Genomic DNA, 26,460 nt, shown 5'->3' on the forward strand with positions numbered 1-26,460 from the left:
TTCCCACATTTTCACAGTCATATGTCTTTCTTTTTTTTCTTTTTTGAACAGGCCTGTAACTTTGCTGTTGAGAACTATAGCCTGTGCCTGTGTCCAGTTAGGGTCACTGGAAATTTCTTTAGGAGACCTTCTCTGGCTACGTCAAAACATAAGATACAAAGTTGGCACAGAAACCCTCTTTAAATCCTCTCTCCTTCCCCTCTCATTTCCAGGTTTTGGTCATGTTCAGTGAGGTTCTAGCCAAAGCAACTCAACTAGTAATTTACAAGTGTGAAGGTAGAAAACAAACGTTTTGGTTCCCAAAAGATAAATCCTCTTTAACTTTCTTATATATAAGCTCTACATAAGTCTATATACCATAACTGGTTCAATCTATGTATATAATGAGTAAAGAAAAAGATTATCAGTTTTACAGTCAAAGTTGTCATTTAGGTAAAATAAATCCCTTTGCTATATCACATATTCATTCATTTAATAAATATCTATACTTTGTCCTCTAACACTCTTCAAATTGTTTCTCATTTTTTGGAAATGTCTTAGTAATAGCTATTTAATCCTTATTTAAAACATTAAAATAATCTATAAAACAAGCATTATATTGTTTTAAAATATGATTGCAATGTCATAAATATTTTCATAATTTTTTCTTATAATCAACCATAGCTATTTATAAACTTTTTAAACATTCAAGATACAGATGAGATGAAAAGCCCACTGCAGTCAAGACACCTTCCACTGAAGCTGAAAGTGGTACAAGATGTGATACCTCACAGTAATAACTCCAGATCTCTCCCCATCCGAATGAACCACACCCATCACCAAACCACTATGAAGAATTCACTGAACTCTTAATGTACATTTACCACTAACCTAGAGTTTGTAAGAGAAAGTCAAGACACAGGTTCCTGTCATTAGGAAAGCGAGAAAATAAGCAAGGTGATCCTTCCGTATATTTTAGTAACTGAGAATATTCACTTAATACTGTTTCCTTTCACTTGCGTCTGCATTAGGTGTCAGTGGTCCTTACTGTCACGTTCAGAAGAAAACGGAGTATGCTTATTCTATGCTGCATTGATCACCTAAGATGTATCATGAATGCTTAAGAGCAGTAGGCTAAGCCCAAATTTACAAATGCCATTGTCTAGGAGGTACTGGTAAGTTCCAGGAAGGTAGGAGTCTGAAATACACACGTCGTTCATGTCTTCTGCAGTGCCTACTTCAGAGCCAAGGATATTTTAGGATTCATCAAAAACTGAGACATGCAGAAATTTTAGAACAGAAAATGACAATTCTTCTAGTCTTAAGGCCCTTTATTTAAAAACTAGAAAGTTGAGGAAGAAGGACAAGTAATTTATTCAAAGGCACAAAACTACTATATGGAGTGCTTACAGAATATTCTTTACAGTTATACTTGTTCCTCTCTTATTTATGAAATATTACATGAAAACAATTCTCTTTTTCATGTACCCTTATCACTTAGCATTAAGATTATATGGCCACGATAAAAAGTTTTGAAGGGATGACCCTTGGAACAGGGGAAGGAACATGTCAGATAGAAATGTGTCTTGTTACTGATGGAAACTAATTCTCTCCTACATCCCCTAGAGACCATAGTGACTCACATAACAAAGATCCAGTCATGCAGCTGGAGTTATTAGGAAATCTAGGGCAGAGATGTGCAAGTGAATTGGGATTAGAGAATCAATCCATCATCACCCATGCCCAATTATGTCTTTAGCCTCTTACATCCAAAGAACTTAACAAATGTCAGCAAGGCATGTCACATCTCTGGGCCACAGGGCTGGAAAAATGAAAGAAAGAATCCTTGTGGTTTACCTCAGAGGAATTGTGTGGAATTAATAAATTAATGCTTATAAAGAATCTCAAGTGTCTTTGAAAATTGTTACTATTTAAACACGAAGCAGAATTGTTTGATTTCATCATTCAGTTTTGTAACTTCATCATTTGATATCTTGGTCAGTTATGTTGCTGGTTATTAAATATGCAGCTGAGGAAATCATCAAGATGTATGTTAAGCAAATAGCAGGAAATAATAGAGTCCAATGTTTAAACAATGGAAAATTTTCTCAAGTTATAATGAACATTCTTGCCATAGTTTCTGCTTAAAATGACCCCATAAGGAGATTGTATAAGCTAAGACTGTCAAATATTTAACATGTTACACAAATTATTTACGTGAATATTGAATTACCAGTGTAAAAGCTTTGTAAAATGATTCTTAGAGTTTTTCCCCCAAATGTAGTTTCATAGTAAGTTTAAAAAAAAAGTTTGCCAGAAATCATCCTCTAGTTTTCAAGGCCTACTTAATTTTTATCATTAGATTCCTTAAACTTGTCTAGAAAATTCACCCATCTTCACAACGGAAGTTGGTGCCCTCTAGCCCACTTCCCTTCACTGTTGGCTGCGGTAGTGACCACACACGCTTCTGCTCCATCTGGCCCACACCCCCAGCACACACCTCATTTCTACTCTTCTCCTCCTGGCTCCCTGGGCTACAGCTACACTGGCTTCCTTCCCGTCTTTCTTTCCCACGTGCCAGGTGGACTCTGGCCTTAGTGCATTTGCATTGCCTGTTCCTGGTGTGTGAATGCTCTTCCCTGGATATCTGTGTGACCTGGATATCTCACCATGTTCAAGTCCTTGCTCAAATGCCCCTACTCTGAATTTTAAAATTGCAACTTGGCCAAAACCACATGTACTCCACCAACCAGTAGTACTTGCCCTAATTAACCTGCTCTACTTTTTGCCATAACACTTTAAATCAGATTCAGAGACATGTTTATACTCAAGCCACTAAAGCTTAAGTTTCATTTGCAAGGACTCTTGCAAAATTCAGGACCTAACTTTGTATTCGCAATTTTGTATTCTTTGTCTCATCCAGGGACCCTTAAACTGTGTAAAATTCAGATTCTATAAAACCTGAATCAACTCTTAAATGTATTCTAGCATTTATTATATTATCATATTATATTTATCATCTGTTTGTCTTCCTCCTTTACAATATAAGCTCCACAAAGGTTCAGAATTGTGTCTATTTTGCTCACTGCTACATTCCAAGACTATGAAGCAAATAAATAAGAATGTCTAATGAAAAAAGTACATTAAAATAAGTATCTATTTGTATTTAGATATTTAGTGCTATAAATTATTACTAATGGAAACATTTACACACTTTAAGTACTGGTCTACTCCAAGTGTAACTCCATTTCTGGCAAAGCTCAAGGTAAAGGGCAAAAGACTCTCAACAGAGCAGTGAATTTGGCCCGGCTGCAGGTAGTATCCCGGGGTTTTCTCAGGCATTGTAACTTTGGGAGCATCTGGGAAAAAAAGAACATGGGCAAGAAGGTCACAATAATATTTGGTACTTCCTGTTAATCCATTCAAAAGCTTCATACTTAAATTATTCCAGTAAATTCTCTGCATTCCAGTTAATCTAAATCATGAAAAATCACTTTATCTTTCTTTGTTCAAAGGTTATTAATTTCTGGATTATCTCCATGGACCCTTTACTAAGGTACTCATTGAATCTAAGACTCCACTGACCTTAAGACATAACACTTTTTGTACCACCAAGATAGAAAACAAAGCTACCAGATAAGTTACAATACATCATCAATTGTAGAACATAGTTCAATTTCAAAAATGTAAAACTATGAAAACAACACACATATCCTAGAATTGAATTCATAGGGTAACTGCTTCCAAAAAGGAACGAAAAAATTGATTTTTAAGAATCCAATAGCTTTTTTAAGCATTCAATTCAGGGGCTAACACAACTAACTTTGAATACTGCATATAAGGAAATACTGAGGTTGGTTCTATTATTTCTTTTCTACAGCTATTAACCAATAGCTACAGAGTGGTTCCTGAATTTCCCAAATCATAACCTTATGTATAAATGATAAACTGTTATCCCTCCACCCAAAAGTACAATATTAGAAACAATCCTTCTGTATCCTTGTCAGTCCATGGTTCAAGTTACATACAGCTCTAAAGTTTTGGTCAGAATCCAGTCATCAGCCTTGAGAAATAATAGCAAATATATAAGTAACTAGCTTACTTATTAACTAACCAAAAAAGGCAAAATCATCGCCAGTTATTTGCAGGGAACTACTGTTCAAAGTAGAAAGGTTTCTGACAATTGTATATAAACATTTAGCCAAATCAGATAGCTAATCAAATATTAAACACATCTGCAGGGGGAGTAAGAGCATGAGAACTTCCCAGTTCAAATTCTCACACTGACTGAAGTAATCAAAATTCTCAGATCTACGATCAGTGAGACTTAACATGAAACTTTGAATGTGCTATTTTATGGTTAGGAAAACTTGTGTTACTAAGTGTAAATGCTCTTCTACATGGTGACCCAGTAATAATGTGAGGATATTATTTTTGACTTTAGAGTCCATTCTTCTTATTTTTCTTTTTTTTGGCCACACTGTGCAGCTTGAGGGATCTTAGTTCCTTGACCAAGGATCGAACCAGGGGCCCCTGGCAGTGAAAGCCCAGAATCCTAACCACTGGACTGCCAGGGAATTCTCTAGAGTCCATTCTTTACTCATAGGACCATATCAGCCCCTTAAACTATCAATACTCCAGTGTTGAATAAAGTGATACCTTACCTGGGACGATACTAGAGAAGGAAACACTTGATACTCTCTGGAAGAGATAATCATCCTTATCATAGCCTGTTACTTTGAGAAAGAAAACTTCATTTGGTGGTGTAAAGTCAGAAATATTCCATATGCCATAAGGTTTTCTATCTGGATAATATTTAATAGGAATTGTCTTAAGAGAGCTGCCTGAGATACTCAGAAGTTCAAGACGATCTACTCTAGCTGGGATGGAAATTCCAGAAGTATTCAGCAGCACATAGGTAGGTATTCCTACAAGAGAAAGGAACTGTCATCATTTGCAAGTAACATGCACCTGAGGTTATCTATCAAATAAGTTTTGTATTTATAATAACAGGTAATAAGGACATACATATGAGTACTACAGACTGTGCCATAAATTGTGGCCCAGTTGTAGAATCTTCTCTACATAAAAGACAGTTTATTCATGACCAGAGAAACTTAGGAAACCCTAAGTAATTATTTTCATGGTATTTAATCATGTTTATATGTAGAAAGAACAGAATTATGAATATTGTGTTATATGATATTTGTTATATGAATACTTTTAAAGATTCACTATTCTGTATCCTTCCAGTAACTGCAGCAATAAAAATAAAAGAACTATCAGAAAAAAGAAATTTAAAGTCACAGTAGAGTTGAGCCTTCTTTTTAACTATAAATCTTGTTGCATGAATAAAACAAGAGGAAGAAGCACCTTTCAAATCAACAATAATTTCACCTTGGAACATAAGCACCTTTCAAATCAACAATAATTTCACCTTGGAACATATAATGCTATATGGTATCTTTAATGTTTTAACTACACACACACACACACACACACACGCAGCATTTTCACCTTGACAACAGGCAAGTAAGATGCTAGTAAGGAAAAAGTCTCAAGATCTAGGTCATCAGTTTTCAAAGTTTAGTAAGTGTAGGAATCAATGAGGTGCTTGTTAAAGTGCATATTCCTGGGCCCTACCTTCTGTGATTCTCATTCAGGAGATCTGGGGTGGGCCCCAGGAATCTTAATTTTTGATAAGCTCCCTGAGTGATTTCAATATCACTGGCCTCGGGACCACACTTTGAGAAACAGTTACTAGGTCAAGAGTGCAATCATATTTAAAATAAAGATGCTATGTTTCCCAATTTTATTGAATACCACAAAATTATAAAATCACAGACAGTCTGAGAACTCTTTTGCACTTCAATATCTACTATGCCAACTGAAGTAATGAGAACATACAAACCTTGCACCGGTCTGCTGACTGTGTTTTTGAAGTCCAGGGTGGGCTTTCGGGAAAAACCAGCTCGAAAATCAATAGTACTGAGGCCGGTGATGCGAACAGAGTGCCTTCCACTGCTAGACGTCTGAAAAATGTTTAATGACAAACTCTATCAGCAGTTGATCCAGGATGCAGGTCACACTAGACACTAACCAGTATGGGAAACTGCAGAGTGTTTAACTAGGATTGATGTCCGATCACTGAGGTTTTTGATCTGGGTGTTTTGAACTAAACTGTGATTCTGTAACTTCAATGCAAGTTTTGTAATACATATCCCAGGGGACTAAAGTACAGCTGAGTTTTATATTGCATGACCAGTGGTAAAAGATAGAGGGGTGTAGTCATAGTGAATGGACTTGGTTCACATGGTGAATGTTCAGGAAATATTTGTGAAATGAACGAATGACTAAATCTTCTCCCCTAAACACCATCCAGGTTCTATTATGAAAATATTTCCCTTCTCTTTGCCTCTGGGAAGAGACAGCCAGGACAAACACAAGAGCCGACCATTCTCCAACTTTTAGCCAAACGGCATCCTCAGCTCAGCAGTGTCCAGCCAAGGCACTCAGTGCTCAAGATACAAATATGAGTGAAAAGAAGGTCCTGACCCTGTAAGGGTCTATGGCCAGTGAGACGGTCAGATGGAGAAAGCGAAATCTTCAAGAGGATGCAGTAAATGCAGTGACAGAATTACAGAAAAGGCACATATATAAAAGCACAGCCTAGCCTGTAGTTCAGTTAACACCTCCTAAGGGAGATGAACAAGATATTGAATAGCTAAGCACTGAAGTTACCCATATGTGCATAAATAATAAATATTGATAATTTGGATTAGGGTCACAGGATAAAACACTAACATTTATTGGGCACTTCCTCTGTGCCCAGACTCTTTGAATACGTTGGCTTATTTAATCCTTATTACAACCCTATAAGGTAGGTATCGCCATTATCCCCACTGCACAGATAAGGAGGTTGAGGCATCAAAGCTATTCAACAGCTTGTCCAAGTTCACAAGGTTTCCTAACTTGCAGAGGTGGGGTTTTAATCCAAAAGTCAGGCTCTGGGCTCTTCCCCACCATGCTACATTGTCTCCCAAGGGCAAGGTAAGTCAGAGTTAGCCTCTACATCAATATCTCTCTAAATATGATTTAAGGACCACCTATATCTACACCTACACAAAATCACTTTGGTTGTTTGTAAAAATATGGACTCTGAGCTCCAGCCAAGATTTACTGAATCAGAATCTCTAGTCAGTGGAGTTTAGGAACATGTATTTCCAAAACCATCTAAAGGCTTATGAACAAGAGTTCACCATTATTTTATGACATTGATCACTGAGATTTTGTCTCACAATAAAATGATTATATGATAGCAGCATTTAGGTAGAAGCAGAATATAGGAGTTAAGAGAAAGCATTCACATGATAACACCAGTATGCCAACATGGCTCTCCATCTCAACACTGAGAAACACATATTTAGTTATCACAGCATGACAGAAGGTGCTAAAAAGATAGATATATATATATATGATTTTAATATAGTGAACAGCTAGATTAAGCCACAGCATTGTTAAAGATAAGCCAGCTCCAAGGCTCAGCAAACCACACAGTTTTCCCTACATCACTGTGACTCATTATTTGGCAACGAGGACAGAAAGGGTGAGGAGATATGTCCCTGTTGCTACCAATCATGTTCCTCATTGAGCAGAACTTGCAGGAACTCAGAGGAAAGGAAAATGAAGGTGAGGAAAAAGAAAAAAAACACATCTTCATGAAAACATTGTTGTATTCTTAGTATAAACGATGCTGCTTATTACTATCGCTCATTTTCATAGGCGTAACAAAGGATTCTAAGTGTAAGTGTAGGAGTCTCAGTACCACCACTTATTGCATTATTTCTAAAGGAAAATGTGATCTGAATTTCACATAACAGACAAGAAAAAAAAACTACAATCATAAACCAATTTTAAGTCGAGGATTTCCTACAAGGCTATACAAAACCTTGCTAAGTCTACTTTCAACTGCTTTAGATAATGTAGAGCTATAGTGAAGACACTATTGTCTACCGGTTTCTTGTAAAAGAGAAATGAAATGGTCAATATTATGAGTTGATTTAGATTTTTTCACTGACATCATCTATTGCTGTTAGTTGTCTTGTTGCTCAGAAAGTCCCTTATGATAAAACAGCTCTTGAGGCTACCAAGGGTAAATATAACATGCAATCCGCCTAATGACTGTTGTTAAGTGCTAATCAGCTACCAAGTGTCTGTGCACAAATCAACTGATAACGAGTCCATTTAAAAAATGTTGCTTAGGGGCTTCCCTGGTGGTGCAGTGGTTGGGAGTCCGCCTGCCGACGCAGAGGGCACGGGTTCGTGCCCCGGTCCGGGAAGATCCCGCATGCCGTGGAGCGGCTGGGCCCGTGAGCCATGGCCGCTGAGCCTGCGCGTCCAGAGCCTGTGCTCCGCAACGGGAGAGGCCACAACAGTGAGAGGCCCGCGTACCGCAAAAAAAAAAAAAAAAAAAAAAGTTGCCTAATAGCTAAGTGAGAAACTTAAAAATTACCTAAGTGTTGGAAAATATGCTATCCTGTTGCTAAATAATACATTAAAAATAAAGCTGAGTTGATGAAGAGGGAGTCCTTTACAATCTCTATAAAATTATTGGAAAATAAATTAATTTTGATCCAAATAGCATAGCAAAAAAGTAGGTGGAGATAATGACATAGTTTTACTATTCTCTGAGAAATGCTAAGAATAGGAAGCATAATTAGTTAAGAAAATCTTAATTTATTTATATATTATACTGTAAACGGTAGGAATGCCTGCATAGAATTTAAAAGGGTTTGTAAGTAAAAGATATTTCCAAGCGAATCAGTTTTTATGCACAATGACATCCAACTCTGGGTTAATCAGAGTAATGGAAGCAAGGGACATCACAAATAAACCAAAATTATAGTTTAAAAATAAAATGCAAAGAAAAATTTTAAGCTAACTTATTTTAAAATTACCTCTAATACTCATGCCTGCATTTATCATTCTCGAATCATTCTCTTAAAAGAATTACAACAATACTTGGACATTATTTTAGGAACACAATATATCACGAGAAAGTGCCAATAATTTATTATTTTAATCTGTTTTCTTAAAGTAAGCTATTATTTTAGTCTGTTTCTTAGCTGAGTTCCCTTTTTTCAAGTATTATTGTCATAGGAACAAAAAGATTTTATGTATAATGATGGTTAAACAAACAAGTAAATGGATGAAGGAGAAAAGTACCAACATATACAAAATGCATTCTGTACAGCAGGCAAATCTTTTATGTAAATTATCACGTTTAATCCTCACAAAAGTCTCTGTGAGACAATACTATAATTATCTTCATTTCACAGATCAGAAGGGTAAAGTGACTTGCTCAAAGTCACAGATAAACAGTGGGTAGCAGACCTGGGATGTAAACTCAGTGAGGCTCCAGAAACTGACCTCTACTGCTACCCCATGCATTTCTCATGATCATCTCAGTGAACTGGATTATGCTGGTTTCAAGCTAAAAGCTGAAATATACCCAACTGCTCTACATAATAGAAGAGTAATATGGAATTTCTGAGTCTATCCACAGGAGAGAAGCAGAAACAAAATGGGGAGAAAGAAGGATGGGGGGCAAGGAGAGAGCAAAAGGACACAACTCACTTTAAGATATGTCCCCACATCTATAGGCAAATCTACTAAACTCACAAAAGATTCTTGTTAGTGGATTTCCTACGAAATTTTTGAAGGGCTGAGCTTTACCCTCCATCGAAGTACAAAAGATTAGAATCAACACACAAATAATCAGGAGGCAAGGAGACCAAAAGAAAGTAAGTCTTCAGGAAACTCCAGAAGCATTAGAAGGCTTTGGATTCTCACATGTTATGGACAGAGTAGTGTTGGAGGAGAAATAAATGATAAGAAGGTCTTGGAGGGGTGAAGAAAATTCAGCTAATTCCGTAACGAAGTTAAACAGAGGGGAAGTCCAGCTGTGTATTTCTTATTCCTCTCTTCCCTTCTGAATTATTTAGCCATCTTAGCACCATTTTCTATATATATAATTAAATTAGTAAGACAAAAATTACTGATTTAATGTTTTTCTATTTGCTCTTTATATCATGTAGATTTAAACTGTGGGTTATAATAAAATTAGAATTTGGCTCCAAAAAGCATCTCTCCACCACAGAATATCTAGAAGCATCACTCTGGCACAGAGCCATCCTCACCTCATGCTTTCCATAGTTAAGAAGAGGGAAATCTTATGCTTGGAACATAATGGTTCCAAACATAACAGGAAATTTCCTAGGCACTAGACACTGAACTGGGTTTGTATTGCCTTGAAATTCTGAGAGTTGTATTTTAAAGAGTATATTTATTCATACAATTTATAAAGGTTCATAATGAGTTACACTACTATCCTGAGTTAGAATGTCATGTTGATCAAGTTGCAGAAGAATCTGAATCAGGAATACAGAGGCTGCTGTAGTATGAGCAGACCTGAGGCAAAGATGAGGTTAGACTAGATACCCACTGGCATTCTATAATTGTAAATAGGTAGCCATGATCCACAAAGCAGTAAGAGGAAAGAAGGAGCAGAGTGGACCAGAGTGTAGGCTTCTGAATTGCAGTGAGTCTATGAGGAATGAAAAAGCAGGACAGGCTGAAGTACCATGAAGCAAGGACCATGGAGAGCTCCAGGGAAAATCAGTTGCTCCTCTGATAGCTTCCTGGTCAGTTCTATTGCAGATGGATCTACTTTTAGTTTAAGGATAAAGGCTTATCAAATATTGAAAGCCCTCTCTACATTGAAAGCCCCTGAAGTCAATAATTATGTCATATATATCACCTATAAAATCTTAATAGGCACTTAATATATGTAGGTTTAATAAATGATACTATGTCATCCAAATGCTTAATGTTGGCACTTTTCCTTAGATTCCCCTAGGACCAACTAATGCCAGAGTCATCAAGAATTCATTGAATTTTTCTAGACACATTATGCTAAGTGTGCTCACACATTATCTCACAAAATCCTGTTACATCCAAAAATGATTTTATAGCACCATAAAGAAACTGGGGCTCAAAGAAATGATTACTTGCTTAGGTTTAGACAGGAAGTTAAATGGCAGTTACTCCAAGCTCAATACTCTTTCTAGGTCTATGCACAGCATTTTAGGATAACATAATCTCTGAGTTGATTTGGACGCTATGGCATAGAAAACAATAATACCACACAACTATTCATTTGCCATTCTAAATTTCTAAATACACTCTCATTTAGGAGGGGTCAGGTTAGTGGAGTGTTGGTAAAATTCTCTCTGAAAAGAGAAAGCCCTAATTTGGGGTATTTGCCAATTTCTGTGATGTAAATACTACCACAGTGGCTGACTTCAAGCTCTCAACAGGATGTCACTGAACACAGAGCTGGGAAGAGAAAGTGCATAACTGACTCTACACGAGCCATTTGTGAGCCAGCTCCAGCAGACCATTAGGCCATGACAATAGTTCTGGCCAATGGGTTATAAAGGAAGTAAAGCGTGTCTGTCACTCAGAAAAAATTCTCATCAGAGAAGTGACACAATCCCTTCCTTTTTTCTATTCAATGCACATGGTCTAGTCTTTTCCCCACTAAGAGAAGCCACGTGTTCAAAATATGATGGTACCTCCATCAGCTTGGGTTCCTGAGGGACCATGTGAAGTAGAACACCTGTCAGCCCTCACAGGACATGTGACATCAGTGAGGAATGAACTTTCCTGTATTAAGCTGGGAGAATTCCTCCTGGTACTAAATGTGAGTCGTGCCCCGTTATAAACTGAATTAAAGTGTGACTGATAGAGTTGGCTTTAACTTCTCTCTCCTAAGGAGTTTCAATGTTTTATAAAATAATAAATAAACCAAGTAAAAAATAAAACCTTTATGTGTATCTGAATTGATAGAAAATATAGGTACAATTTACACACATTCAGGAGAATAAGAATAACAGATTTAACTAATTTTACCATTCATGTGTCAGAAACCATTTAAACATTTTACCAACATCTAAATTAATCATGACAATATTAAGTAGGTATTATTTTCCCCCATTTTTCTCAGACTTGGAGAGGTTTAGGTAATTTCTTCAAGGTCAAAAAGATACTAAGTAGTGTATCTTGAATTAAAATAGACATCCATCTCTTTTTAAAGTTTTTACTCTTATATGACATACTGTTCTTTACAAATTAAAGAATATTATGGTTTTAATCAAATATTTATTGAGAATCTACTGTGGGCTAGGCATTGTGCCAGCCATAAAGATATAATAAAGCCAGCTAGATTTAAATACTATCATTTTATTGGTTATTATATGTTTAAAGAAATGTGATACAAGGAGAGAAATGTACCCAAAACAAAGAGTAAATTCTGTATATGTTCACACACACACACACCTCTACACATTTATACAAAAACACAAGAGTACAGGTATGTCTTTAAAGGAAACATTCCATTTGGTTGACAGTCTGATATTGGCAGACCAAAATAACTGGGAAATATTCCAGGAAAAAATCTACTATACAGCATTCCTAAACAGTGAATTAATGCCATATCTAATCCATTTAAATAATCCACCTGGTGTAGTCTGAAGGCTTATTCAAAAGAGGCACCAGGTGAGAATAATTGGAGGCCAGCATAATATTCTACTTGTGCAGTCCTTTGTAGACTTGAGGCTTATTTAATTACGATTCCTTAGCAAGTTTGTGTCACTTGAGTATGATTTCTAAAATATCCTTATCCTATAGAAAATACATTAGTAGGCTCTGGCAACCAAAATAACTATCTACAAACAGAATATTTCTACTAGTCTCAGAATCTCAATATAATCATGTGGTTGGGTACATTCCCTTCTCTCCTTAGGAGATTATATAAGGACAGTTTATCCAAATTTACTTAATGGAAACACCCCAGGGCATGTGGTAAATTACATGATCACATTGATAATCCTAGACTAACAGAAAGTCTGTACCACCTAAACCTAATGGGTGCTGACAGTTATCTAATGTCTTTGCAGGAAGTTTCCCTTAAAGAGCAGAGCACACAGTTTGGCCTGAGAGTTTCCGTGGTTATGTTCAAATACTCTATATACAGATACAGCTGCCCGAATGGAAAATTTACATTTTTTCTCAGAAATTAGATTCAGGATTTGTAGCTTCCCTACAAATGAAAATTTAGGGGCATAAAACAACCTTCTCTTTGTTTTTAATAACACTTGCAGTTCATTTCAGTGACTTCTTTTTGGCATGTTTTCCCCTGCATCACAGGCAACCTAAAACATCCAAGTCATTTATATGAACTGTACTGATGAGTTGACTCATTGTCTATGTTTAGTAAAAATGTCTCACTAAATCACAGAAAAGAAATTACCAGGGTTTCAGAGGAGAACCACAAAAGAAAAGAAATCGCCACTCTCATAGCATTTCAAATCATGGACATAATAAAGTGTTCTGTGTCAGTATATCAACTGTGGGTGAACTAAACCAATGCTTCTGCCTGCTTCCCTGGGTATCATCAGAATAAGTGTATTAATTTTTATTCATGAATATTTATACAGTTCTTTCCCAGGCACTATGGCATATATTGGTGACACAGTCTGGTCTATAGCCAAATTGGAGGACAAAATCTGTACAGAAATAAATATGACATAAAGGGGAAAAATAATGCAAAAGGGAGGTGCAGAAAAATTGCAATAGAAAGCCAGAGGGAAAAGAGAATGTTCTGGATGAAAAAAGTCAGAAAAATCTTGATGAAAGTGTTGCCATTTGAGCTGAGCATTAGTGGGTAGTTATCTATCAGACATAAAGTACGAAGAGCATTCTAGAAAGAAGCAACAGCTTGAGACAGAGCATGGACCATGAGAATGTGGTAAGAGAGAGGGTGAGAGACACTGCAAAAGCATATTAGAGTGGAAAGGCACGTGATAGAAGATAACCAGAAAGATTGGTTGAGGCTCAATTAGGTGGTCCTTGAATACCAGGCTAAGGTCAGTTAAGGGATAGCCTGTGCTCCATACTTGAGATTAAAACTGTTATGTGAAACATTCAAAAAGCCATTAGTAATTCCATTGATAGAGCAGACACTTGCCAGATAGCAGAGTGCACAGGAGACGGCACCAGGGATGTGCTATCTTATCTCAGACATTTCTCCGCTTGAGAAAGCACACGTGTAAAACGTTATCATTCATTAGCCATTCAAAAGGGAGATCCAAAGTCAACAGCCATATTTATGTCAGTAGATTCAGCTCAAATTCCTTTGCACCAACCCAATACATTATCTTGGCATTTCGTTTAGGAGCAAAATAAGTTTATTATCTTTACTTGCATTGTAATGCTTATCCTTTGTTTAGTTACCACGAATTGTACTCTAGAAATTGTGTAACATCAGGACCAGAAGCTTTTTGGTGATGACTAGATATAAATTTAAGGTAATACGATAATAGGTACTGTGTCTTTTTATTGTTTTCTTAATTATAGGAAACCGAGCTTAGAAACTTGTCTACAGTGTTCCCACCATCTTATCCTCTCTCTCCTCACTCACAGACTAATCCTCAGTGCTTCTCTGTTCTAATTATCAATTAAGATGTACTCAGTGCCCATTAAGTATCACGGAACATGGCCAAAAGCAGATGCTCAGTAAATGTTTACTGAATGGAGACTGAAGGAATAGGTGTGTTAGGCACAAGGAAAAACATCAGACATATAAAATATCCCTCTTCTAGGCAAGAGTTTTAGTAGAGGAAATACCACTGCTAGCAACCCAAATCACCTGCAAAATGGATTCAAATACTTTACAATAAGTTGCTAATAATACGGAAGAGTGTCATCACTTGTACATATTTCAAAATCAATGATAAACAACTTAATGTCACTATTCAGAGAGCAAGAATGAATTACCTTAGTGAACTTGCTAGCTCAGGACACTGCTGGCTTAGGTCATGCTTAAATTAAAGTGTTTGACGGATAAAGAGACTCAGAACTTCTTACACTCCTTCTTACTGTGGTCACAGAAAGTCAGACTCAATCTAGTCATATTTTGGGCAAGTTGGTCAAAATAACTATAACATCAAATTTGGCCACATTTATTTAAAATATAACAGCAAAACACTTCATTGTTGACAATCTAATGCACTCAATAAATATTGAGCAACTACTATGTGCAAGGAGCTGGGTGAATAAAACAGGCAGATGGGACCATTTCTGATCTATTCAATAAAAAAATTACTAATTTTATCTCACATTGCCTTTTACTTACACCCTTATCCCATATTATCCATGTTTAAAAATCCATATTACACTTTCTATTTTCCTTATAAGGCTGAGAGTTCTGAGAATAAAAAAATTGATATTCTAGGATTTAAATGGAGTTACAATGAAAACTTTCATTCTTTAAATTGGTAAAGTTAATATAAGTATTCCTTAAAAAAAAACTGGCAGGCAAAAATAGCACCTCGAATCTCTACAGTGTAACACCTCCGCATACTTTCACAGAAGCTAAATAATTTGAACTATGAGCCCATTGATCCCATTTTTTTATGGAGGGAAGCTGAGACAATGAAAGAGTAAATGATGTAAGGGGTATCTTCATTTGAATTGTCCCGGAAGGATTCTAGAGTAAGTTGTTCATTTGGGAGGTATGACGGATGCTAATAAGCAAAGAGCAGGTAACACAGGAAAAAGAATGCAGCCCATAAAGGGTGTGCTTTTAAGCCTGCTCTCACTGGAGCTTATTCCTGCAGGGGCTGAAAGCTGCTTTTGAGGGGCTTCATCCTCCGGAAGAACAGCCTTCTCCTGTTCAGGTTAAACAAAAAAAAAGCCTCTCAGACACAGAAACACGGGTACTTGAGTTGGAAATAGGCCAGAGCACACTGAAAATTTTGAGAAATATAGGCAAGCCACTCAGACCAGGTACTAGAGTGGGTCCCACATATAATGTGCAACAGAACTAGATCTCAGATTTATGGCATCCTGAATTCTGAGGGTATGTTCTTTCCTCCATACTGCCAAAATACAGTGCATTCTTAGAGTGAATATATACTACTTAATTTAATTCTAGGATACAAATACCATTCTGTGTTAAAGTACACAATGAATGTGCATCCACCAAATACCAATAACCAGCAGTACTTGAGAGCTTATTTTGTAGCAGGAACTATGCGAAGTACTTCATTTGTACCATCTTAATTTAATTCTCAGCACAATTCTATGAAGGAAAGGACTATTATTGCCATCCTACACTACAGAGGTGGAAAGCAAGGCACAGAGAAGTTATAGTTCTGACGTAATGCAGCTTTTAAGTGGCGGTGTTGAGATTCAAACCCAGGGCAGTTCCATACTGGGGCCTATACCCCAACCATCATTCTCTACTGGCTCCATCTCTGATTGTTTTGGAAGCAGACAGTGGCTAACACGATGAATCTGCAGATTTGATGATAGGAAAACTATCCAAGAATTTTAAGTCTATTTATAGTGGTATTGATGCTTTTAGTGGTCATCAAAACTTAACACTATCCATTCATGTGATCAAGACACCTCCTACAAACACACCATGTATATTGCTTTTTAGTAAAAGCGTTCTCTATGATTGCTAGAGAAGATATAAATATTGTATACACTCTATAAAACATGCCAACACCAAAATAAAATAACAAATAGACTATAAAATACCTTCACTGTCCATATTCCAGCCTCTGGCTCTTTAACATTCACCACCTTGGCAGAGTTATGAATATTTAATAGTTCATTCAGGCCAAATCCCTTTTTTATCAGCTTCCCTGCAAGACAGACATAATGGTAACAAGCATAATCTTTCTTTCAGCTATGTATATTAGCTGTATACATTTCCAGTACAAATTACCTGATGGACATTTGCACCTCTAGCTCAAAACATTATTTTATTTATATCTAAAATATACTCAACTTTAGCATTTCTGGATATTGGAATTGAAGTAACATTCCTATTTGCTATGCTGATTTGATCTTATAAAGAGAGTAACAAATGACAGGCTGTAATCATATTTCCAAAGCCAGCCTAGGTAACTATTATGGCTACCAAGCAGTTATGTGGAGTCCCCAGAGACATTTACACTTGATAGATGGCAAAAACAGTAAAACAGAATAAATGTCTTTTGGAAGATCACTCAGGGTATTACTAACATAAGAGCCCTGGGCATATCTTTGCATAAAGTGTACAACTTCAGTTTTCCACGAAGCACAGCTTGAAGGCTTTTACTTGTCATAGGAATAGTTAAAGGAGGCAGTGTAATGAAGTAGCATGATAGGTGGAACTTAGGAAGAAAAGCCAATTTGGAATTAAGCCATAGTTTACTTATTCACTTCACTCTTGGCTCGCCTATGGACTACTTCTGCAGTTATATAAACAAATTAATTATAAGAATTCTATGTTTGCATCAAAAGCTTTACAATCACTGTAAATGACTTTTAAAATATCAATATCAATGACTTTTTAAAGTAGCAGAAACGTAAGGCAATGGTTACAGGTACTTTTAAGTATCCAGATAATGAAAAACACAAATCTTTCCTGGATAGGTAGCATGGATGGTATTAGAAGAATGCTACCTAAAAAGACAAATCCATTTCTAAAGACAAATCCATTTTTAAGACCAAACCTGTAGAAGTCTTGAAAAACAGATTTAGCTTGCTTGTAAATTTCAATTTGATCGTTAGCGTGGATGAAGCCTTTGAGGACAATTTCATACGCTATTTTCTTTAAGGTATTAGTTATTTTCTAAGACTCAAATAAGTAAGAAAGATAGTTACTCCCTCCCCATTTATAAATATTCACAAATAGGTAAAAAAATGTAGCACATACTAAAGCTACAATGGGAATAAAAATATTTTGCAAACATCAATAGGTTTAAAAAATTTTTCTAAATGCAAATATTAAGAAAAATGAGGTTTCTGTTTTTATTAGATTACTATTCAACATTAAGTCTTATTGTAATAGTCAACTGACAATGGAATCAAGCCAAAACTTAGGGTTATACTATACAATTACTGAGGAAGCAAAGTAAATTAAAACATCATTCTAATGAGAACATGAATTTGTTTTTTAATGATTGTCTCCTATAAAATTAAAATGTATCAAGAAAATGATACAGTAAAAAAATTAATCAGTGGTTTTAAGAGGAGTTTTTTCATGTGATTCACTTAAAAATAACATAAAATACTGAATTTTACAGAATAAGTTATTGTGAAGTATTTCCCCACATAAAGATGAGGAAAATATGATTTCAGGTTCAATTAAAATATTTTTTATTTTGGATACTTTACCTACAATTAAGTTAGTACATGTGATCTGTTTAAATTATTAGGAGTTTTAGCTTTTTGAATCTCATGTTAAGTCAATAATACTTATCACTAAAAACATTCAGTTTTAATTTTTAAACATCTTCCCTAGTCACTTTTGGATTTATTGAATTTATTCATAAAGTTAGCATTAATTTGAACAAGTAAGTGTACAAAAAAATCTTTTACCTTTCATGGTTTTTCTATTTTATTATATGAATGTCCCATATATCTCACCTAAAGGATTGCGAATTTCAATCATTGGAGAAGGGCCACTCAGAGACACAGTAACCTCTTTTAGACTGGGATCAAAAGGAATTTTCCAAGTGTTTACAGCCTGTTCCAAATGATCTGTTGACAAGAGGTGAACTTTGGAAGCCTGAACCGCTTCCTCTACCCATTTTAACACCTATAAGAGAAAAAAAGAAGCATGAGTAATATCAAAACATTTACAGCTTTATACTACCTCGAATTCCTGGTGCAGTAGTTGACTGTGCTTAATTACACGACTCCGTCACTTTCTGTACTGGTGTGAGGTTTATTTCCATCACAGTTAAGACAAACTTTCCCAACCCTCAGAATGGGAGGAAATATTCGCAAACGATAAGACCAACAAGGGTTTATTCTCCAAAATTTACAAACAGCTCATGCAGCTCAATATCAAAAAAACAAACAACCCAATGGAAAAACAGGCAGAAGATCTAAATAGACATTTCTCCAAAGAAGACATACAGATGGCCAAGAGGCACATGAAAACATGCTCAACTTTGCTAATTATTAATGAAATGCAAATCAAAACTACAATAAGATATCACCTCACACCAGCCAGAATGGCCATCATCAAAAAATCTACAATTAATGCTGCAGAGGGTGTGGAGCAAGGGAACCCTCCTACACTGTTGGTGGGAATGTAAATTGGTAGAGCCACTATGGAGAACTGTATGGAGATATATATACAATGGAATACTACTCAGATGTGGTATATATACAATGGAATACTACTCGGCCATAAAAAAGAATGAAATAATGCCATTTGCAGCAACATGGATGGACACAGAGATTATCATACTAAGTGAAGGAAGTCAGAGAAAGACAAATATCATATGATATCACTTGTATGTGGAATCTAAAAAATGATACAGGCAGATTATCAACTTTGAAGAAATAAATTTTAAGGAGGTATGGGAGGAAGGAATACATTTTATAAAATGTTACAAGGAAGCTCATGAATGACCTTTGAATAGTAGGAGTTGTAAGTATGCTGTTAAAAATCTGTAAGGGACAGTTAAGAAAATTATCAGACTGTAAGAGAAATGTGTGAGCTTGCCAAAAAAGGGTTTCAGCGTAGATTTTGTCTTTATCAAATGAAGTTAAAGGAACAAGTTATAGTTAAAGTTTGAATGGAAGAGCCTGCCATTGTTGCTCCATAACTGGTTGTTGCTGTGTGCATTCCTTTATTGAGCCTACATCTTCATAAGCTTTTTGGCAGGTATATGTTGAACACTTGTTTCATGTTCAAGACAGGATCAGAGAGCATGGATACTGACAACTGATTTGTCTGTTTTCTTCTTTTTCCATGACTGTATCTATTGCCTCATCTTGATTTACAAGCAAAACCTAGAAAACCTACAAAAATAAGTGTTTTGTGGTTTATCTAGGAATAATACAGAAAATATTGCTGTTATTTTTGGTGAAGAATATCAATTTTGTAGAGTTTATTTCAACCTAAATAAAATGTGAATTTTGTTTAAAATTTTTTTTAAATATGATACAAATTAACTTATTTACAAAACAGAAACAGACTCACAGACTTAGAGAATGAACTTGTGGTTACTGGGGGGAAGGGAGTGAGGGAGGGATAGATTGGGAGTTTGGGACTGACATGTACACACTACTGTATAAAAAAAAAGAAAAAAAAGACAAACTTTCCCTACATCCACTTATTATAGTAGGTTCAGAATAAAATGCTAGTTTAACTCATGCACAAATTTCAATTTTTATATCTTGGAATAATATATTCAAAATGAGACTACAGTGTCCAAAAACCAGTTGTGCAGAGATATTACATGCAGAGGTATTACAGACAGTTCTATTTCTCAAGAGAAATGAAAAGAACCTATAAAAAACATGGTAATGGCGATACTGAGATTCTTTTTCCCTCCATTCTTTCTTTCTGGATTTCTTTTAAGGTCCAATTTATAAAAGATAATTCGCATATTATCAATCCAATTTCAATATATTGGGTATTGAATTATTGTAATAGAGTATACTATAATTATATATTGTATATTATAATATATATTGTAGTATATTAATTATTGAAAAATAATTGCCATGCCAGCAAAATATTCATTTTTATGATAAAATAAATAAGTAGAAAATAATGGGAAAAGTAACCACTGTATTTTTTTAAAATGGAAAAATATTTCACCACCAATTTAAGTGGTGTGTCCTTGAAAACTAGGCTTTGGGAAAATATTAAGAAACTGGGTTATAATAGGGTATTAATAACTCACTGTGAACAAGGAAACCTTCCAGTCCACAGAAATGTTCTGCAACAGCAAACACAATTCCTCATTAAACAAAGAGGTCATGACTGGACAGGTACTGCTTAAACTTACCCAATTACTTCTAAATCATACTAAGTTTTAATCCATCTCAGATCTTTCTCTGGCTCATATATCCTTTAAGACTATATCCCTTATAATTATGCATAAAACACTGAACAGTGCTGGATATTAAGCTACAGCCAAGCTACTCAAAATAAACAAAAACATATTTGAAATTTCAATAGTAGTAGCCACAAATCAATGAATCAAACAAGTATTGTGCAATAACTTAATTCTCTGTAAAAAGGATCCTCCCATTTTTTTTTTTTTTTTTGTCCTCAAGGATGAGGAAAGTAGCTAAGACATATTATCATAAAATTAACAGTGTGAGGCAATTATGTTCATTCATTAAATAAAGGTTTATCATTCAAAGTACTCTTCCAGGTACTGAGTGTTGATGAACATATTTTTAGTCAATATTTAGTAATCACACTTCTTCTCTGAACTAGTATCTTTTTGCATTATTTTGTAGTCTGCATTATTCGTTTTTAATAAATCTTCTTACCTTTCCTCCAAGGTCAAGAACCCCAGTTCCTTTATCATTGTATACCCTGAACCAAGCGACCTGCTCTACACATAATAAAGGTGGGATATGTACTAATGTCCATGAAGTTGGTCATAATGATGATAATAACGATGTCTTCTTAAATAAAAGACTGTTATGGGAATTCATGAAACAGGGAGCCCTTGTTGAAATAATGTATGTAAGGTGCCCATCACAGTACTTGCCCCATAGTGGATATTCAGATGTTTTCCTCCATCTCCGACTAAATTCCCTTCTCTTCCCCTAATTGAATATTTCAATAATGACTTCATGGCCAAAGTGAAAACACTTATCCACGAAAGTCAGATAAGATTTCTGTAAATGAAAAAGAGACACAAAGTCATTCCAGGTAGAAGAGAAGTTCTGAAGAAACACAGAGAGACAGAAGTACTCATATATGTTAGGAACGTGAGTGCATCCAACTGCCTACAGTTAAGTGCTCAGAAAAGGGAGAAGCGGAAGATGAGGTTGGAAGCTCGTGTCAGGGGCAGACTACGTATGGTCACAAAGTAAAGCTATGACAATCGGATTTTATCCTAAAGACCCAAATGAAAAATTCCTGAAGGACTTTATGCAGAGGAGTAATACACTGAATGTGGTATTTTACAAAGAAACACCTGTAGTGGTATCATCAACTAACTGAGCACAAAAAACAAATCTATTACAGTTAATTACTCCATAAATCAAATGATATATTTCCTCAAACTTTAACCTTATAAAGCACCTGGAATTTTATGTATGAAATAAAGCACGTATCAAGATAATTGTCTAAAGAAGCAGATGCCATATTTTGAAAAATGGGTTCTGAGTGACCTATCATGCTGGAACAGAAAGGTATGAATCATTCTGCTCATCAAATCTATCCATACGGCTGCAGAAACCAGACTGATTATCACTAATATTTGATCTTAAATAGAACACATGTTTTAATAATCAGAGTGTTGACATTCTTATGTCTTAAACATAGAATATGACTGCGTAACTCAAGGAAATGCAAAGAACTGACTTATTGTCTGAGAAAGCACTTGATAAATTTGACTGTGGATAAATAACTTTGAGGATAATGTCTGATTTAGAGACTAAAGAAGGCAAAGGACAAGAGAAATCAGATAAATAGAACATTTGTTTTAAGGACAAGACACAAAATGTGGCCATAAATAATTCTCAATGTAAGGGAAGAAACGAATTAGAAAACAAGGATAGTATAGAATCTCAAGTTCAACAATGAAATGCAGTAGTGTTAAGTAGAAAAAAAAGTGAAATCAATTTTTCATACACCTTTACTTAAATGTATAGTGTATTCTGGGTGACTCCTCAAACATACCTCTCCTTCAAACCCAATGTAGAAAGGTTATGATATATCACTGGAAATCTATCCTGTTGTCTGTTAGTTATGGATGGAAAGCATTAAGTTCTAGGCATTCTTATGAAAATGGAAAACTATTTAGTTGCATTTTCATAAGACAATTGTGTTTAAATGGTAGGAAATGTAAGCAGGCTTTTGGTTTATTCTTAATACTGTTTCCAATTCATCAACATTTATAAGGCTTTCACAAAGGGATTACCATGTATCATGATACTACTTGTTGGGAAAGATACTCATGATACTTTTTTTATCCACTTACAGAAAAAAATCAAATTGAAAACAGATGCAACTCACTTTGTTAGAAAATACAGATATTACCTACATGTGAGTAAAAGTAGATCCCTGCAAGCCACAGATCACCATAAGTGAGGCTTCCGGCCTCTCATGTTGCCACATACAAGAAAAAAAAAACAACAACTTTGTCTAACCATGAGAAATGTTCTCATGAGATTGGAAATGATCTTATACTGATATTATAATGACAAAAAGAAGTGAACTAGAATAATGTGAGATCCTTTGAATCAGTACCTTTTCACTAACATAAAAACTGTTTCAACTCACTAGGGAACCATTAATTGTACATTAAGTTTTAATGTAAAAATAGTCTCTCATGATTTGTAGCAGCTTAAACCTCAAAGGGCCTTTGAGAACATCTAACCCAGCTCTTTTATTTTATAAATGAGGGAAACTGATATTTGAAAGAGTTCTTGTACCTTTTAAACACCTAACCAGACTGATTCTGGCTCAGTAGTTATTTTTTACATAAGCCCCTTTGTTCCTGAATACACTCTCTTAGTTTAAACATTTTGCATCCTATGTAATAATCAATATTTAAAAATAAGTTCGTATTTCTATTCAACTCAGGAAGGAAATGCAAATATTACTGCAAAACACAAAACTAGCCTACATTATTATGTATTACGAAATACAATGCACAGTATTAAGTAGAAATGGAAGTAAAATAAATTTTGCATACATCTTCAAGAATAGAATTTGAAGAAAACTTTGTTTGGAAGGATTTTTTTCTTTTTTCTTTTTTTAATCAATATATGGTTGATATGTAACATTACATTCATTTCAGGTATACAATATAATGACTCGGTATCTGTACATATTGCAAAATGATCACCACGATAAATCTAAATAACACCCATCACCACACATAGTTACAATTTTCTTTCTCTTGTGATGAGAACTTTTAAGATTTACTAAGCATCCTTCAAATATACAACACAATATTATTAACTATAGCTACCAGGCTGTACATTACATCCCCAAGACTTACTTATTTAATAACTATACGTCTGTACCTTTTGATCCCTTTACCCATTTCGCCTATCCCACCAAACCCCCGCTTCTGGCAACCACCAATCTGTTCTCTGTATCTTATGAGTTCAGTTTTGTTTTTGTTTTAGATTCCACATATAAGTGAAATCATATGTTATTTGTCTTCTTTAGTCTGACATTTCACTTAGCATAATGCCCTCAAGGTCCATCCCTGCTGTCAAAAATGACAAGACTTCCTTCTTTTTATGGCTGAATAATATCCCAGTATGTGTATGTATATATGCCACATTTTCTTCATCCATTCATCTGTAGGTGGGCACTTAGGTTGCATCTATGTCTTGGCTACTGTAAACAGTGCTGCAATGAACACAGAATGAATATATTTTCGAGTTAATGTTTTCATTTTATTCAGATAAATACCAGAAGTGGAATTTCTTGATTATAAGATCATTTTTAATTTGGGGGATAACCTCCATACTGTTTTTCATAGTGGCTGTACCAATTTACATTCCCACCAACAGTGCACAAGGGTTCCCTTTGCTCCACATCCTTACCAACACTTGTCATTTCTTGTCTTTTTGGTAATAGCCATTCTAACCAGTGTGAGGTGATATTTCATCATGGTTTTGATTTGCAATTCCCTGATGATTAGTGATGTTGAACACCTTTTCATGTACTTGTTGGCCATTTGTATGTCTTCTTTTTTTTTTTTTTTTTTTTTGCGGTACGCGGGCCTCTCACTGTTGTGGCCTCTCCTGTTGCGGAGCACAGGCTCCGGACGCGCAGGCTCAGCGGCTATGGCTCACGGGCCCAGCCGCTCCGTGGCATATGGGATCCTCCCGGACCCGGGCACGAACCCGCGTCCCCTGCGTCGGCAGGCGGACTCTCAACCACTGCGCCACCAGGGAAGCCCTGTATGTCTTCTTTGGAAAAATGTTTTTTCAGATCTTTTGCCCACTTTTTAATTGATTGTTTGGGTTTTTTTGCTATTGAGTTGTATGAGTTCTTTATGTTTTCAATATTAACCCCTTATCAAATATATGATTTGAAACTACTTTCTGCCATTCAATAGGCTGCCTTTTCATTTTGTTGATGGTTCCCTTTACCATGCAGAAGCCTTTTAGTTTGTTGTAGTCCCACTTATTTTCGCTTTTGTTGCCTTTGCTTTTAGTGTCAAATCCAAAAAATCATCACCAAGACCTATGTCAAGAAGTTTATCACTCACGTTTTCTTCTAGGAGTTTTATAGTTTCAGATCTCACATTCTAGTTCTTAATCCATTTTGAGTTAGTTTTTCTGAATGGCATAATATAGTGGTCCAGTTTCACTGTTTTGCATGAAGCTCTCCAGTTCTCTCAACAGTATTTATTGAATAGACTTCCCTTTCCCCATTGTATATTCTTGGCTCCTTTGTCATAAATTAACTGACCATATATGTGTGGGTTTATTTCTGGGCTCCATTTTGTTCCATTGATCTATGTGTCTATTTTCACAGCCATACCATAACTGTTTTGATTGCTATAGCTTTGTAATATAGTTTTAAATCAGGCAGCATGATGCCTCCAGCTTTGTTCTTTCTCAAGACTGCTTTGGCTATTTGATGTCTTTTGTGGTTCCATACAGACTTTATGATTGTTTGTTCTAGTTCTGTGGAAAATGCCATTGGAATTTTGACAGGGATTGTATTGAATCTATGGATTGCTTTGGGTAGTATGGACATTTTAACAATATTAATTCTTCCAATCCATGAGTAAGGAATATCTTTCCATTTATTTGTAATTTATTTCATCAATGTCTTATAGTCTTTAGTATACAGCTTTAACCTCCTTGGTTAAATATTTTTCTGAAGTATTTTAGGTATTAAGTATTTTATTTGTTTTGATACCATGTGGAAGGATGTTTTTAATGTAAAAAATTATATCCAAATGAATTTCTCCAGAACATCTTTTGTCCTTTTGGTGGGAAAACGGAAATATGGTAAAGTGTTAGATACAACTTGTAATTATGCATATATCTGTATCTTTGTTGTTGCTGTTTATCATCTGTCATCTCTACTAAACTGTCCCATGAGACAGAACAGAAGCTATGGATGACATGTTCACTACTATATCCCCTCAACCTAACACAATGCATGAGATACAGATATAGTAAATTCCTAATAAATATATATGAGGAGGGAAAAGAGGAAAGAGGGAGGAAAGAGAGAGAAATTGTATATCAGATCTTTACCCTCAGAGTTAAGAGTATGTGAAAAGGTAACATTTCGGCCCTGTGTTCATTTGTGACAAGCCCTCTCTCAGCACTAAATTTTCAACACAGCTGAATAGGGCACAAACTTGCAGGTGTGGTCTTAAATGTGAGCATCAG

At 35.5% G+C, this 26,460-nt stretch overlaps 1 protein-coding gene across 1 annotated transcript in view; it reads right to left on the bottom strand.

Moving 5' to 3' along the window:
* Positions 1-26,460, bottom strand: part of HMCN1 (hemicentin 1) — a 521,171-nt gene that overhangs the window by 323,889 nt on the left and 170,822 nt on the right. Inside the window, exons 5-9 of the mRNA XM_030873036.2 lie at positions 18,526-18,697; positions 16,648-16,754; positions 5,891-6,011; positions 4,644-4,907; positions 3,194-3,338 (exon numbers count right to left, since the gene is read on the bottom strand). Of these exons, the coding sequence (XP_030728896.2) occupies positions 3,194-3,338; positions 4,644-4,907; positions 5,891-6,011; positions 16,648-16,754; positions 18,526-18,697 (809 nt within the window). The remainder of the gene's footprint in view (positions 1-3,193; positions 3,339-4,643; positions 4,908-5,890; positions 6,012-16,647; positions 16,755-18,525; positions 18,698-26,460) is intronic.

This window comes from Globicephala melas, chromosome 1 (assembly GCF_963455315.2).
Source record: "Globicephala melas chromosome 1, mGloMel1.2, whole genome shotgun sequence".
Taxonomy (NCBI): domain Eukaryota; kingdom Metazoa; phylum Chordata; class Mammalia; order Artiodactyla; family Delphinidae; genus Globicephala; species Globicephala melas.